Consider the following 17933-nt stretch of genomic DNA (forward strand, 5'->3'; position numbering starts at 1 on the left):
TACACTAGTAGTTTATACAGTGTCTCTAGCTACTGTTTGAATCACTTCAGTGATACTCAATACTCTCTGAAGTTACACTCAGTTGTTATAGCAGTGTAATCTAGGGATCAAAAACTGTACTCATTATACTTCAGGCTTCAAAAATTCAATGGCATAATTCGGACCAATTAAGGCTTTTTACCCAAAAGTCTAACTAACTAGGGATAAGTTCGTGCTCTTACTTTGTATCTAAAATAAATATTCACAGAAGACACTCCCACATAACGTGTGGAACCACAATTTTTTTACAGGTGTATCGGCAAAAACTTTGAAATATAGGGTTGTATGGTCTATAGAATTTTCACCGTTCAGCTCGACTATAGAAATAGTGGGATTGATCGTCACCTTACACTGCCTCCCAGGATTGAAAGGCGAGCATGAACAGTAAGCGGGATTCGAACCCACAACACAAAGATCGGGAGTCGAGTGTCCTAACCACCGAACTATGACAGAAAATGATTTAGTGATCTTTCCTTTTCGTTGTTATTTTAGTGCACGTTAAATCTGATTGACAATTAGGTTATACCATGATTTATTTATTTTCTTATGAACTTAATTTTAGTACGTATACAAAAAACCTCCTGGAAATGACAAAGAAACAGTGGAAGCTTTGACGTTATCATTTTGATAAGACATAATGTATAATGGGTCTTTGTTGCCATTATCAGGACGTACTATGAAAACCGCTCATTGTCAAAACACACTTAAATAACGGTACCTCCTAGTGTACAACAATTATATATTCCTTAAAGTATACACTGTACGTGTTTGTCATATTTATAATTCAAATTGTCTTTAAGACAAGTTTAAAGTTTTTCTTTATCTTGCAAGTAAAATACACCCTTCTAAAATATCGTACAGTTGCGTTACTGTAATAAAATTAATTTGTAACAGTCTATTTTTTGTAAATACGATGGGGGGGGGGGGTATGTATCGAGAGTGATAGAATATCTAACACTGAATAAGTATTATACTTTAAGCCATAAAATTATCTTTAGAGTAAAAAACTTCTAAATATGTCTTCTTCATATTAAACAAGAAACAAATTTTATAACAATCACAGAATATGACAGTGATTTTCCAAAAAATGGTCAAATGTTTCTAAATCTCTTTCCACAGACTAGGCGGTAGAGAAGAGTGAAAACATCTTTTTTGAGGCTGCTACGTCAATTCTGGCTCCTCCCTGGCGCCGCAGCTCGTAAGCAGCTCCTTGAGTCACGTGATTTCTCCAGCGGACTCTGCGAACACGAAAACATTTTAGTCAGAAGCCCAGTTTGTGATCATGTTTTTTGAAAGAACGTGTAACATTTATCCCTTTGAAGTACGTCTTTAATTCTGCAGTCCTGAAACTTTTTCAAGTGACCTCTGTTGAAGAGGCCTTTTTACAAGCGTGTTTACGGAAATATTTCACATGGAAAAACCTTCTATACAGGTTCACCACAGTGGACAAATTGACATAAAGAACCATTTTTCTCTTATCTCACGAAACTTGAATCCAAATCTCAAGACGTTTGCAAAGAGCTGCATTATCACTCAGAAAGTTATCTGTGTGCAACCTGACATTTCTGAAAGGATGTGCCTCTTTATAAAGTAATAACATTAGTGCTTGAAATATATATTTTTTTATTGTTATTGTTTGTTTCTTTATTTTTAACAACTGTTGACGGTAATCGATACGTTTTGGTAAAGACGCCGAAACAACAACCCAAGGTTCTCAAATAAACGCGCGGGATAATATTTGGGATTTTGTCAGTGTTACTGCAGAGACAAACCACACTGACAATGTCAGTCATAAGATACTCAGTGAAATCTCAAGAGTTTCCAAACTTTTATAAGACAGAGCGCCATCCTGTGAGTTACAGCAAACTGGTATGTCATTTGTCAATACTGTCCTTTTCTTATGTCTCTTTACACGTATAGATTATTTAAGCGGTGGTTGTAAAAATGACACCAACATAGATGTGGCATGTTCACATCTCAAATAATGAACTTTTAAAAACAAACATTGTTTGTTTATTATTAAACAGAGAAAGCAAGTAACCCTAATTTTAGTGCATATGAAGTCTTTTAAGCATTATTAATATGAATTTAAACTTACCGTGTGTTCAAAATAAGAAACAATTTTTTGTCAGTAAGCACGTGGAAATATATTCAACATTGGACCTTGTTATTACTGAGCAAAAACGAATATGAGTAGTTACTGAACCGGTAGTGTGATTACAACGGAAGTGGAAACAGACGAAAAAATATGTAGTTTTGGCTTTTGTCACTGTTCCGAATGAATATGTATGACAAATTTATGCTAGACTATATAGGTGAATATATTTTAAAATAAATTTAAAACTTTATTATTCATTGATGTGGGACTTGAACATCTGAAAATCTCTTGTTAAATAAAATAATGCATCATCTGAATAGTTTACAAAGAAAGAACCTCTTGTATCTTATTTACAAAGAATTAAAAAGACTTTTTTCTCTAATAATGGAAAAAGGATAGTATCATAATTTCTCTTATCTACCTATATATATAACAAAAACTAATTTCATTTTCTATAAATGTTGCGCAGTTATCTCTATACTGAACTTCTTAAGTCTAACATGTTAGCATTTTAGAAGCATAATTTTACTCTTCCTTTGTATGAGAAGGCCAGGTGGTTAGAGCGCTCGACTCATAATCAGAGGGTCGCTGGTTCGAATCCCCATCACACCAAGCATGTTCGCCCTTTCAGCCGTGGGGGCGTTAAAATGTTATAATCGATCCCACTATTTGTTGGTAAAAGAGTAGCCCAAGAGTTGGCGATGGTTGGTGATGACTAGCTGTCTTCCCTCTAGCTTTATAGGTTTTATAATGTGAAGGTCAATCCTACTATTCATTGGTAAAAGATTAGCTCAACAGTTGGCGGTGAGTGATGATAACTAGCCTTCCCTCTAGTCTTTCACTCCTAAATTAAGGACGACTAGCGCAAATAGCCTTCGTGTTGCTTTGCATGAAATTCAAGAACTAAAGAACTGTATCAGTAATAAAGTATACTATCAGACATACTTTTGGATAACTGCCTTCAATATTATGGTAAACATGAACTGATGAACAAACTACAGAGTCTCATAATTCATGATGAACCAAGTCCTAAGAACCTCTCCCCTCTGAACATCATAAATAAGAAACTTATCAGCCAAACAATATATTAACTGACTTCTAGACAGAAAATCTAGCTCTGTTTTAAAAGGGTTTTGTATGTAAAAATAAGGTTATGTGTATATATATATAGTGCTAAGTGGAACTATTTTGTGAACAAAAACTGATAATGCGATCATGCATAAGTGAAAATATATGAGTTAATATATTTAATTAATATACCACTTTCTTGTCATGTCCAAGGGACAATATTTAACATATTCTGAGTAATACAACAAAAGTGACATAGGTTATTACTTAGGGTTCAGTTACAGTGCAAGCAAAATTCCAGAGAGGGAACAAAAGGTCTATGCTGATCCTCACCTTCCCTGGTCCGAATTCAGATAAATAATAATAATAAAATTTGTTTTTGTTTTCTTTCAGAGGAAAAATATTTGACATACAACGTTACTTAAATGCTTGTTTCGTAACTAAGATGTCGGTAGATGGTGCTTTAGACCACGTATAAAGTAGCATATGATCAAACGGGCTTCTGTAGTGTAATACTCTTTTGTGAGAGACTAAGTGACGAGTTGTAAGAGGAAACACACGTACGATCGTCGAAATCAATTACTGTATTCTGAAAAAAAACTTCAGCTTCATCCTGAGTTAATAGATATTAGAATAACGTGTTTGACTGAGAGTTCGTACTGTATTTTATGGTACGGGTGATTTTTTTTTTTTGTAATCGTTATGTAGCATGACCCGACAAGAATGAACATAAGATTTATTTGATATTTATATTATACCTCACACGTTAATAACTGAATGGAAAACTTTGTTTAAATGTTCTATTTTAACTTTTGGTATATTTTAAATAACTTACGTTTTTATTTTCAGTTATTAACTACAGAAAAGTTGGGGAAAATAATGTATTATCCTGTGAAAATGTATTTTATAATTATTGTTTTAAACTTCAACAGAATTTTGTACGAACCAAGTAAGCCTGATAATACCCGCAAAGTATCTTGAATCGTAACACTATGGACAACTGCAATTATGGGATAGTTACAACATCCTTTCGTACAGCAAGTACTATGAATTTTTTGAAATGTTTCCTGCTCTGTTTTTAAACTCATATGATGCGCTTGATTTGACGTAGGATGCTCAAAACTATCTCAATATGTTTTCACAACACGTAAAGTACGAAGCTTCTTTATTAATATGGAGTTGGTTCTCCATGAGCAGACAAAGTAGCATTAACACCTAGTGTAATTAATGAAACGGGATATTGCACATCAAACAACGATATTTTTAGCATTCGTCGATTAACGCTTCTTATAATTATTGAAGCAAAGTTACTGGTAGAAAGTTGCTTTAAAGCTTAATTTCAATACCTGAAAAGAGAGGATGGATAACATATCTGTGATTTTCAAGTGAGGTGATCAGACTTTTCCTCGTTCTCTTGGAACCAATCTTTAACAGCTTCAGAAGTACAAATAGGTACATTGTACTCTAAAAACAGATATGCTCCTATTGAGAATAAAAGGTTAAATCTAGGACAAACCTGTTGTGTATAAAGCTTATGCAATACTTCCTTATCATTTCATCTTTCACAGAAATCACAGGATCTTCCCTCACACTTAACTGATGGTACAAGAAATTTAGAGCTGTAAACTACTTTTGGTTTTAATCGAACATAAGCACGTGTATTTGATGCAAAAGATGAATCTCTGATCAAACCACGTTCTTCCATTGATCTTTCAGTTTTTATATTCTTGACACAATTTTACTTGTGCTTTGCGTGGTTTGGTTTTCTTACAGATTTCTCAACGGCAGACTTACCACTACCACTATAACTCATCTTGTTTCGTTCCTTTCGAGTTTTTCTAAGAAGAATCTGTTGTGATGGGCTAACTTTAAGTTCTGCCCACACTTTTAACTCTGTAGTCTTTTGTTTCCGTCATGTTCATGCTCGTCTGTCACGACCTGACAGCTTAATTCTCAACCACTGTTATGTTTGTCTGATAAGATTTAATTTTGATAGCCACGCTTACATCACTTTTAACACTGTTCCTCGGGACATATTCGTTATTGTCGATGTTCGTGTCACTAATAATGTAAGACTTCATCTACAATCTGGCAGGTCAGTTTAAACCTATATTTTAATATTCTTTTTACTGAAAGAATAACAACAATATACCACTCGTATACAGACAATCCCAGTGATATAGAATAACTTAGTGTACAGTTAAATTACTGTATGGCTACAGTTTCTTTTCGTACGGATACCAAAATTTGGACTTTTTCAAACTTTATGCAATTAGACAAGACATGATTAATATGTAACAAAGCAGCTTATTTTATGTTTATCAGAAATCAGCAAATAGCGTAACTTCCTTTGGTGTAAATCTTAGATTGGTCTTCATAAGAAACCTATTTTTATCTTCGATAAAATTTGTGGAATTTTTAGAACGTAAATTAGTCTCTTCCTTAGTCATGTAAGCAGATTACAGGGTAAGTTCATATTATTTGTAGCAAGTACTTCTGTATCGTTTGAAGATTATATTAAACTTAAATTCAAAAATAAACACAACACATTTCCATGATTAGCATAAATGTGAGATTGTTTTGTCTATTGCATTTTGACATAAGAAATATTTTTGATTAAGAACAGTAAAGGTATTTAATCACTTCGAACGGATGTTGTTGTTTATTGTTTGTTTTCTGTTCTTATACACTCTTAATTTCCATACATCGAGTTCACCGTAGGGTCCTGACACTCTGGTACTCAAACTAACGCCATGTGATAGATTTCCTCTCCCATGTAATGTAACTTAGCTGTTCTTATCCACCGTCAAAAAACTCAATTTCCATTTCTCAAACTCTATTATATCTTAAAATTTCCCAGTCCTTAACTGCTCGATTGTTGTTTTTTGTTTGCAGTTAAGCACAAAGTTAAACAATGGGCTATCTCTGCGTTGTAAGTCCGCTGTAATGCCACTGTGCAACTGAAGGCATGGACTAATTTCTTGAAGCAAAAGGTACCTCTTGACGGGAGTGGATAATAAGTAATAATTTAAACGCTACTCAAGTCACCATCTAGAATAAAGAATGAGTGTGGTGGCTGTACATATCATAACAAAGACAACAACTTTACGACTGTATATCACAACCTATAGCCGTCAACTTGTACATGCCACAGTAACAAAAACATTACATCACGACAGCGTACTGCAACCTCTAGTTGTGAACTCGTATATATTAAAGTAAAGTAAATATCATTAAAACAGCGTACTGCAACTTCTAGTAGTTATCTGCATTACAGTAACGAAATTATAATTATGACCGTGTGACGCAACTGACAGGAGTTACATTGATGACACGCGAAATCACAACTAAACGCTGTACTCTTTATTCGGTATCGTGTTGACAGAACCTTTTAACAAATCTGCGAGCTGTTCCAGAGCCTATTTTCTGATATTTGTATGATAATATATTAATCATTTCCAGTTTCTATGGTAGCGACAGTGATAAATCCGCTTTTAAACCGGACCAGCGTTCAAGGCCTGGAAGAAAGTTTACGGTTAGCTGAGTGCAACGTAGTAGTTTTTACTGTATTAACCTAAACTTTATTGTTATTTGAGGAAAAAATATAAGAATATAAATAGTGGGCTTATAAGTTTTGTTTTGCTGTATTAATTTTTTCTTGTTTCTTTGACAAACAAACTGTTACTGGAAATTGGTATCTATATATGATACAAGAGTTCTTTATTGTACAACTCCGAAAAACTCCTGATTTGTTACATAAAGCTACCTTCCAACAGTATAGGGCGCCAGCCATCCTTACTCGAATTGTTAAAGTGCGTTCAAACTAAACCTTTCCAGAGCAACTGATTGGTAGGAAAGCACTTATCAAATGGCCAACTCGTTCGCCCGATTTAACTCCCTCAGATTTTCATTTCTAAGGTTTTCTGAAAACAAAAGTCTATCAAGACAAATCAAAATACCTTGAATATCTGAAACATCTGATTCGTAATGCTATTTTATACATCTATAATGCTGTATTGGAAGATGTTTTACCGAAATTTCATCGCAGAATTATATTAATTATAGCGAATGATGAAAGACACATAGAAGCCTATTAATTTTTAACACTTAAACTTACAACCCTACTACTTGTCTTTATATTCAATTTTTGTTGTTATCTCAAATAACAATAAAGTTATTCAACTTTATTTTTGATATATTCTTTTTCGGACACCCTGTAGTTAATGAACATGGTCACACAGGCTTTTTACCACTGATAATGTTAACAATAATAATAAGAACGTGTTACTTACTGTAATGATACTGAAACCATTAGGTAATAATATATACGTATGTGTGTGGTAAAGTAAAATGGTTAGAATTTATTACGAAACTCTTACTAATTATTGACGCACATGAAGCATTACACATACTTATTCATTGATATGACGTCAAATTTTCTGTGTTCATTCAATACTTGTTTGGTAATGTTTTAAAAGGACTATTGGTATTATTGTGGTATTGAATTTCCAAGGGTTTTCTCAGCTTCTTCACTGTTCTAGATTTTTATTTCTAAATTCACAAAAACTTAAAAGAAGTTATAAATATTTTCAAAAGTGCGAGATTTTTATTATATTTTACGCTCTTATTTTGTCAAAACAGCGTGTTGATTATGTTCTAAATGATAACCAATAACGCTAGCATAATACGTTTAATCGACAATTTTCTTCAAATGAAACTATTTGACAAATTTTAAGGCTTATTTTCCGCAAGTGAGATGATAACCCCTTGTAATTATATTAAAAATCTAAGTCGCGACAGTTGTGTCCTGAAGGCTCCAAGATTGCTGATAAAACATGGAAGGCTATAGCCATAGTGGCGCCGCCTATTGTCTTTATAACTTGCTCCATTCATTTAGCGTGCGGGCAGTGTAAAGAAGTTGTGACGTCACAAGGTCTTTTGAATCGGAGTGCACGTGTTTGATTTGATCTGCACACGTTTCTGTTACGACAGCGCGTGACCTGAATGTGATACGTACAGGTCACAGTCCAGTGAAGGAGGAATTTTAATATAGGAGATTATGAGATGTTTTATGCATAAAATACGTGAATTATGCAAATACAACGAGTATTCTTACTTTTCTTTAACGTAAAGCAAGTACCACTCAAAATATTCACCTGTACAGATTTTTTTACCCCTATAAATATGTTCAAGCAACAAAGATAAAAAAGAAAATAAAAATAAATACCTAAGGTTTATTTAGTCGTTACGAAAAATTTCAAATATCTTCATTGAATTTTATAATTAGAGGCAGATGTACAATTCAACTTTATCTTTTATAGATTCCTTTATTAATTCAACGCCCATCAAAAAAGGAATTGCAGCTGTAAGTAACATTTCATCTGAACTGTTGCGCATTCCCCTGCCCTCCATTCTGCCATTGTCCCCATATACTATGAATGTTTTCTACATACAAGTCAAAGTATTTTCCAAGATACCACAAGATCGTATTCAACATACATAGGTTTGTTGTTTTATAAATTTCGCGCTAAGCTGCAAGAGGGCTATCTGCGTTAACCATTCCTAATTTAGGAGTGTAAGACTACAGGGAAGGCAGCTAGTCATCACTACCCACCGCTAACGAAAAGTGAGATTGACTGTCACATTATAACGCCCTCACAGCTGAAAAGGCGAGCATGTTTGGTGTGACGGGGATTCGAACCCGCGACCCTGGGATGACGAGTCGAGTGCCTTAACCACCTGGCCAGCCAAGCCCGCGATACATAGCACTGAATAAATGTCTCAAAGTTGAAACTCTATAGGACTAGGTAAACTACATTTCATCAGCCTGTAATGTCAACCAGTATCAATTAAGCATAATTTAGTGAGTTAGTAAAATTAGTTGAGTAACCTTTGATCCAGGCATTTTGAACGAGTGGATTTTGTGTTATTAATGCTTTCATGTGATAAGCCACAAAATTAATGTTATACTAACGAGTTAGTTTCTCTTTAATATATAACGAGTAACTAATAAAATCGGTCAAAGGTTTATTCTCTCATCGTTTGTTACGGGCTGAGTTAATTACATAACTTCACAGCAGCAGTCGAAACGTATACTAAAACACACGGGAATTCGTTTGAATTCATGGAAAGAATATTCGTTGTTGTCTTTTCTTGTTGGTAGCTATCCATGGTTAGCTCGAAAATGTTTACATCTAGTAACTGAGCATTAGTTCTAGTCATTAAGATGAAATTCTTCTTCGTTGATTTGTTCCAAACTGTATGTACAAAATTTGATAGCACCATAAATACTTATGTTACATCCAACCATTATTAAAAACTCTGTTTACCAAATCTGATAGCATCATAAGTATTTATACGACATCCAGTCATTGTTCCAAACTGTGTTTACAAAATTTGATAACATTATAAGTATTTACATGACATCCAACCATTATTAAAAACTGTGTTTACCAAATCTGATAGCATCATAAGTATTTATACGACAACCAGACATTGTTCCAAACTGTGTGAACAAAATTTGATAGTATCATAAGTTTTATATGACGTTAAACCATTATTTAAAACTGTTTACCAAATTTGATAGCATCATAAATGTTTATATGACATCCAGCCGTTGTTCAAAACTCTGTGTACAAACGTAATAGTATCAAAAGTATTTATATGATATCCAGTTATTGTTTTAAACTTTATTTAGAAAATGTGGTAGTATATTAAATATTTATGATATATTGCCACTAAACATTGCTTCTAGTTAAGTTTGATTGAGTTGTTTTTATCCACGTGTTGGTATTGTCCTAAGTATTTATATGATGCTTATACCACTGAATAATTGTCACTAAAATGTAATTAGAATAAGTCTGAATAAATACTCAAATAATATTTTATTTGTAATCATCTTTCGACAACCTTTATAACATGTATTTATACATCTACTTTAACTCTTTTCTATGCAGGAAAGTCTTTATGGTATTCAGGTTTTAAGCGATTTCATTTCCTGTAAAATTTTCCACCAGAGTAAGAATTAGAATTGTTCATAACTAAGCATAAAGCTACCCACTGGACTATCTGTACTCTACCCATCACGGGTATCTAAACCCGTTTTATAGCGGTGTTAGTCCGTAGACATACCACTGTGCCACTGAGAGGCTCCACTGGGATAACGTCATTCAATATCAGATCGTATTAGGCCAGTTAGGTCGATAACACGAAAGAATACTTGATGGAGCCATGTCTACGATTAGAATACCTCACCAAAGTGACAGATAAAAGTTTTATCCATTTTAATGATCTACACCCTTACTACCTTGCTTCCAGTTTAAAGTTTGTTGAATTTTATAGCGCTTTGAGGCTATAAATTGTGAAGATTTGTCGTTTTTAACTTTCTCTTACATTTTAAACTTTTCAATAGGTGTATGGTCAGCTTTATGGTGCATTATAAAAACGTATCAGTGTTGTCTTAATGCTAAAACATAAGAGTCTACTAAATTATTCACTGAAAGCACTTTTTTATTTATCAACTTCGATTTGATAATAAATGTTTAGATTTTCAGGTCTCTCAGTTGTCATCAATGTTCTCCTACTTTAAGGCTTAAAGAGTGTAGTTACCAATGGTTGGTAGTGTGTTTTGTTTTAGAAATGACATAAATATAACTAACTGTTTCTGGTCATTTATACTTGTTCATTATTATACTTTTGCAACAAAGATGTTTTGCATTGTTAGCTTAAAACTCGTATTTAAGACTAATTTCAAATCTCGTTAGATATTGTTGGGAACAGGGCCGAAAATATTGTTAACAGCGAGAGTATCCAACTGCTCAAACAATGCTTTCTGATCTTTATAGGTTGAAACGTAAGAAAAATATACTTAGTTAGTTATACTAGTGTTCAGAGTTGTCTTTAAGTTCACTCTAACTACACACTTTACTCTGATCGGAAGTTATTATTATCACCTACTTTGTTTTTCTTTTCCTTCAGAAGTGTTTAGCCAAAGCTCTGTTTGACAATAATGCCGAGTCTCCAGATGAACTAGCCTTTCGAAAAGGTGACATACTTACTGTTCTTGAACAGAACACTCGTGGTTTAGAAGGATGGTGGTTATGCGCCCTTCGAGGACGTCAGGGTATAGTTCCAGGAAACCGTGTTCGTCTGATACCGGGAATGTATGAACCGGTGGAGTCAGGGTATGAGACCAAAGCTCATGCCGCCACGTCACTTGACCAAGTGGATGAAACAAATATTTCTCCTTCTTCGGAGTCTACACAGCGTATCTGGCATCTGGATTCCAAAAAAGTGAGTGTCCAGCACTTTTTATAAATAATTGAGACTTCTTTGAATTTCCAACATAGAACAATAAACAATGGTGCAGTCACTGAACGAAAAAGGTCAGTAATTACGGTATACGCAAATTACATTAAATTACCCTTTTGAAGTCGGAGAGTCTATATACTTTAACTATACTAATATTTCCTGTGCTATTCCCTGTTATAAAAGAACTATTTCACACTTGCGAAGTCAAGTCTGTGTATGTTTTGGTTACTTTTTTGTAAAAAAAATATATATATATATTGCTTTTCTAATAAAAGTAACTATCTTTGAATCTCTAATACCAAACCGGTAGCTCTTATTATCGAACATTTCTCTGACTGGTAGAACTATGAAAGAGTCATCTGAAAAAGATCAAGTGAAAGAACAAAATATACAAAATTGCTCATTAATTTTCCACATTTTCTTCTCATTATTTTAATTGAAAATATTCACTATCCTGACTTGAATTAAATATACGTTACCATTGATTAAATATGTTGAAGATTATATATTGATTGTAATACTTTATTCAATTAAAACTTTACGATTCCGCTAAAGTATTTTCTATAAGAAATATTATCATACTTAAAACAAGGGTGTTTCAAGTTCTACACTAAAACTTTCTTTAATAGGTTTTGAGTAAAGGACTCAATATAGAACCAGAAATGCTACTCGCTACACAATTTAAAGCAAGTAATAGTTCTATCCTGAAACCTTCTTTAGTCGGTTCTGGGTAAAGGACTCTGGATAGAGCCGGAAATGTTACTCACTACAAATTCAAGTGCAAGTACATTTCTATACTGAAACTTGGGTACGTTTTGGGTAAGGGATTCTGTATAGGATCAGAAAATGTTGCTCATTCAACAATCTTACAAGAAATCTTGAAAACAATGTCTTTGTTTCATTATTGGTACCTTTATGTATTTTCTTGCTCGTTTAATGTTTCTTATGTTAAGAAAAAATAGAAGCACAATTCCTCATCTTTTGTTAGAAACAAATTTTTATTTCACACGTCCAACGGACGGGTACTCCAGCTAGTATATATATATATATATTTATTTATTGTGGCTGTTGAAATACTTCGCATGAAACTTCATATAGTAATGGGTATATCTTTAGGTACAATAAGCTTGCTAACAAAACCTAGTTTAGTCATACGTTCACAAGTGGATATCACAAGTTTCATGAAATAGACCAGTGCTTAATATCGACTCCTTTTTATGGTTTTCTTACACATGTGTAGTGATATTTTTAGAAATAAGTATTTTCTGTATAAAATAAGGAATGCTCCAGTTATGAACTCTAAGACTATAAGTGGTCCCCTATTTTATAGTAAGTGTAACTATATCATAATTTCATTTTCTCACAACTCGCGAACAAAATATATACACAGATATATAGAAACATATCAGTTTCAATCCGATGGCTGTCCTTGATCAATGAGAACCGTTACTAGATTTTGCTTAATTTAACAGTTTGCTAAATGTTATTTATTCATCAAAAAGAATATACAAATATCTTATAGCTATCTTTGTGATGTTTACTTGCTTAGGAGAGGAGGGGTTGAGGGATGGAACCCCCCGTAGGAAAAGAGTGAATAAGTCTTTCATGGCTAATTTTGATTTAGTTACCTCTTGCTAGATGATTATACGCATCTGCAGATGAAGTGTGCATTTGAATATATTAAATGAGTGAATTTTCACGAAAGGGAAAAATAATTTACTTTGGCCTTTTTTTTTTACGTTAAAACTATCTCCTGTGATGAGTATATGCGAAAAGTATTTCATATATTTCAAGTTAACTCAGGTGTTGCCATTGTTTGCTATTTTTGCGCTAAACTTTCGTAAAGTGTCGTTGTGTTTATCGTTTGACAAACAACCTGTTTTGTATTGTTTTTTCTAATAAAACCTTTTTATTATTTTAAACATATCTTTTTACGACAGTAATAATATTTTCAGGATTAAGTCTCTCTGTATGTTTAAAGAGGTCTTGAAATAATTCCAGCTCCGTGAGGCACGTAAAAAAACCCCAACAAAATACCTGTCTATAAGCCGACTGTTCTTTTTCCCACGAAATAAACATATCAGCATTTAACCTTGAGGATCTAATCTGATTTTTTCTTGTTTGTAAATGTACTTGACTGTTTATGTGTACAGCAGATGCATGCGAAAATTATCTGTCATTTTCAGTTAAGATACATTTACAAAAATCAAGATATGAAAAACTAGTTTAACCTTGTATTTGAGAACTTAAACTTTTTTCAAGGAACTGGTACGTTTGCCTGCATCATGCAATATCGCTTTCTGTACAGGGAGGGATTAGTTGCTCAGAATAAGAGCGACCTCTATGGTATAAAAGAAGAATGCTATGATGAACTACGTCTGCTTAAATATGCACATTATACTTGTAGCAGTGTTACCTAAGCAGGCATTGTTTTGGAGATCACTTTAAAAATCAGTAAGTATGTAAAGTAAAAAGATAAAAATCATCACACGAATACGTTGATTCTAGATGTGTCATTAAAGTCATTAATGAGCTTATTTGGGGTTGGTTGATAAAAGAAACATGCATACACATACATTCTTACTGGATATGCTCATATACTTTACTTTTTAATCTCGATATTATGTGCATGTTAATTAAACCAAGCACACGCTTGTTTAATTGAACATGAGTAATACCTGGGAAAATATATCTACTACCACGAAAAGTGTTTAAGCATTCTAATTCTAACAACTTTTAACCTTCTAATTAGCTACGTTTGTGCCATATTAGATGGTTTGATTGGACATAAACCATATTAATAAACGACTAAACAATGCCATAATATTTTAATGTAATACTATAAAATATTATGGCATAAAGTTTTAGCTTAAATTAAAAGCGAATTTTTACATAGAAAATAAATCAATCGTACCATTTAAGTAATATGTAATAGAAGAAGTACGTATACTAATGGAAGATTATTCTGTCAAAATCTGTTATTATGATTCTTTAATATTCAGCGTATGGGGTAATAAATATGTTTATCTTACTTTTCTTTCTTTCAGTAACCTGTATTTTATGGGTCTTATTTCTCTCTCTCTTTATCTTTTACACAGCTAATTCAAAAATGCTCGACACAGTTTTCCATTCTGTTTTGGAAATTGTGCAATTTTAATACGCATAAGTAGGTGTTTGCAGTAAGTGTAATCGCACCACCCAAAATGCATCCATATGTATACGTAAAATATGAGTAAACGATGTTAAAAATCATCAAAATCTACCATTTTCAGTGAATATTACAAAACTGTTGATAGAGGCATGCCCCTGGACCCTTCAGTATAGCTATGCCACTCGTTTTCTTTTTCTCCAAAAGTAGCGCCCATTTTTAGAGATTCCTACCCACATCCTGTTTTATAATAAATTATTCTGATTCCAACAAACCTAAATATTAGCAAAACTGTCACCACTTTAAAACTTATTATGATACAGTTACTGCATTTTTTTTTCCAGTGTCAGTTTATGATTTCTCGTATTATCGTACTATGATGATACTGATTAAAGTACACAAGTTATTTCTGTCTGACAACTTGAAATTTAATAAGGGCACTCCAAAGTTCAGTTCAACTTAGAACTAAAACATACATTTCTTGCTGTTAATACAGATAATATTTCAATTTTTCATTCCCCACTAAAGGAAATTGCAAGCTTTAGGTTATAAACGTATATAGCTGTTGTTAACTTGATTTGGAAGCAACTGTACATTTTATAAAACGTCTAAGAAAAAATAATAATGAAAATAGCGGGTAAAATAAATATTCTAGGAACAACAGGCCTTCGTTTGTAAGTGTTGGAACATTTGTTATTTTTATTACAATTTTATTAAAATAAAAAACGTGGTATTATCATAATACGTAACAATAGTAATAACAATGTATATCAATGGATATTAATGGCAAATGTTTCGTAGTAGTTAGCTTTTTAGTCTCCATATAGTCCAAGGTTCTAGGTGCAATATGCCATAAGAGCGCTATAATGGTGGCAATCATTCTCGCTATGCCCCCCCCAGTAGCAGATTGCTAAAAACTGGGTTTCGAAACCCGTTATGAGCAGAGCACAGATAGTCCTTTGTACAGCTTTGTGCTTAATAACAAACAAACAAATAGGCAATAATCACATTAATATTCCTTTAACTGAAGGACCAAGAGGAGCCAGCGATGTGAAACTTTGAGTTCAAGGATCCCAATTTTCTGTTTTATTACCGAAATGTGAGCTCGTGTGTGTATATCGTATTCTGAACATTAGGATTATGAGTTCGTTTTAGTAGTGACGGTCATGTTCAACTAATCAATTAGAGTAGCCCAACGTTTGGCGGTAGTTTCTGTAGAATAATTATCTCTCCTCTACTCTATCAACTCAGAATTAGATAGGTTAGCACAGATAAACCTTCTGTAGCTTTTCACAACATTCTCAACCGCACTGAACCAAAATTCAAAATTTTTAGCTTACTGAAGTAATCGCTTACAAATCTGAACAGTTTACACATATAATAGTTGAATTTTTTTTTATCTGGAATTACAATATTTGTAGATAATATGAAAAATACATAATATTATATATGGAATGAAATAAAATTACTAGCTTGTGAAGAAGCACAAAGATACGTTATTTAACATCATGCTCACATAATAATTTCACTGTAATGTAATGTCTGCTCAAGAAAAATATAAAGGTACTACAAATGTCATTTCAATGGTAAAACTTAACTTCTTCTAGACATTGTACCACAGACTGTAATTTTTCCCACTGTTGAAAGAAAAATAATTTTCTCTTTTTTAAATATAAACGACGCTATTAACAACTTAATTTCTTGGTGCCAGATGCTATTTATTAATTTAACTTCTTGTAATCTATCTGTTTATAATGGAAATACTAAATTTCAAATAGTTGGTAATTTAACATTTTAAAATATCATTGAAAAGTGGAAGACAGTATAAATTGCTAAGTTATTAATGTGTAAAATTAGAAGTCAGGTTTTATTTCATTTACGTTACTTTTCGAACAATTTTCTAAACTTTAGATAAATAAGTTGTTGCATTTTCTATCGCTTTGTGTGCATTTATACATTTATCTTCACACTTCTGTGAAACCATTTAAATGTTAAGATGTGTGCTTTTTAACCTGCTTTCAAAGTCTTAATTTCATCAAACATTCCCAGAATCCTTTGTACACGGACAGAACGTGGCCCATGACGAGCATGCCGAAATGTAGATCTACGGGTCTATGGTTTACGCCTCATACCGAAAAAATATCACATTGATCACTTTAGGGCTATAGATGAGTTATAAGCATGACAGCCAAATCACACTATTCAGGCACACGAGAAAGGCCTAAGAATTAGAGGTGAGCGTTACTCGTTAGCTTTCTTCTCTTTAGTCTATCAGATTTTAATTAAGATAGATAGTGCAGATAGTTCGGCCTGGTTATGGTGCTTGATTTCCAACATGCGGGTCGCGGGATCGATTTCCTGTTGCCTTGGGGACGTTAAAATGTGTCAGTCAATCTCATCTTACTATTTGTTGATAAAACAGTAGCTCAAGAGTTGGCGGTGAATGGCATTAATTGGTTACTTTTCAGGTAGCCTATCACTGCTAAATTAGGGACGGCTAGCGCAGATAGCTGTCTTGTAGCGTTACACGAAATTCAACAAAACAAACCAATACTTAAATTATTACTCGATTCTCGAAAAAATATGAAAACAAGCAAGGTTTCGAATACAAAAATGTGTCTCTATTTCTATCGTTCCTCATCGATTTTATGTGATAGTGTGTAAACATTAGTTGATTAAACTGTCTCCCATCAACAATAATCTTAAATATGAAACTTATTTTTTCTGGCGATAACTAAATTATTAATATTTGCTATTTTCACTTTGAACAACAGATACTGATATTTGCTATTTTCAATCTGAATGATAACTTATATAATTCATACGCTAAACGGATGGCCAAGTTAGAGAACACTGAGATTCAGTCATAAAACTTCAAATTACTGACCAGAGAAGGAGTAACTAGACAGCAGCACTTGCTGCTCGCACCTTCAGAACATACTCGCCTGTATAGATCTGGCACAGTGACTTGTGTTCAACCAGTATATTTTAATTTTTCCTTCATTTTGAACAGCGAGTCTGCGACGTGCCTTTGAGGCATCTTGAATGCTAATGCATCATCTTTAATTTTTGATCAGATTTTACTTAATGACATTAGCTCCTCTTCAAGTAGCTGTCCCTAATTTAGTGGTGAAAGATTAGATGGAAAGCAGTTAATCAACAACACCCACAGCAATCTCTTGGGTTACTCTTTTACTATCGAATAGTGAGTTTGACACACGGTTGAAAGAGAGAGCATGTTCAACAACGAGGATTCGAACCCAATACCCG

The 17933-nt window shown here is 33.3% G+C and overlaps 1 protein-coding gene across 1 annotated transcript in view; it reads left to right on the forward strand.

Annotated features, from left to right (window-relative positions):
• The window catches only part of LOC143231362 (breast cancer anti-estrogen resistance protein 1-like), a 32021-nt gene that overhangs the window by 8463 nt on the left and 5625 nt on the right, over window positions 1–17933 (forward strand). The window contains exons 2-3 of the mRNA XM_076465905.1: window positions 1159–1908; window positions 11183–11497. Coding sequence (XP_076322020.1) covers window positions 1822–1908; window positions 11183–11497 — 402 coding nt within the window. The 5' untranslated portion in view covers window positions 1159–1821. The remainder of the gene's footprint in view (window positions 1–1158; window positions 1909–11182; window positions 11498–17933) is intronic.

The sequence above is a fragment of the Tachypleus tridentatus genome, chromosome 11 (assembly GCF_004210375.1).
Source record: "Tachypleus tridentatus isolate NWPU-2018 chromosome 11, ASM421037v1, whole genome shotgun sequence".
Taxonomy (NCBI): domain Eukaryota; kingdom Metazoa; phylum Arthropoda; class Merostomata; order Xiphosura; family Limulidae; genus Tachypleus; species Tachypleus tridentatus.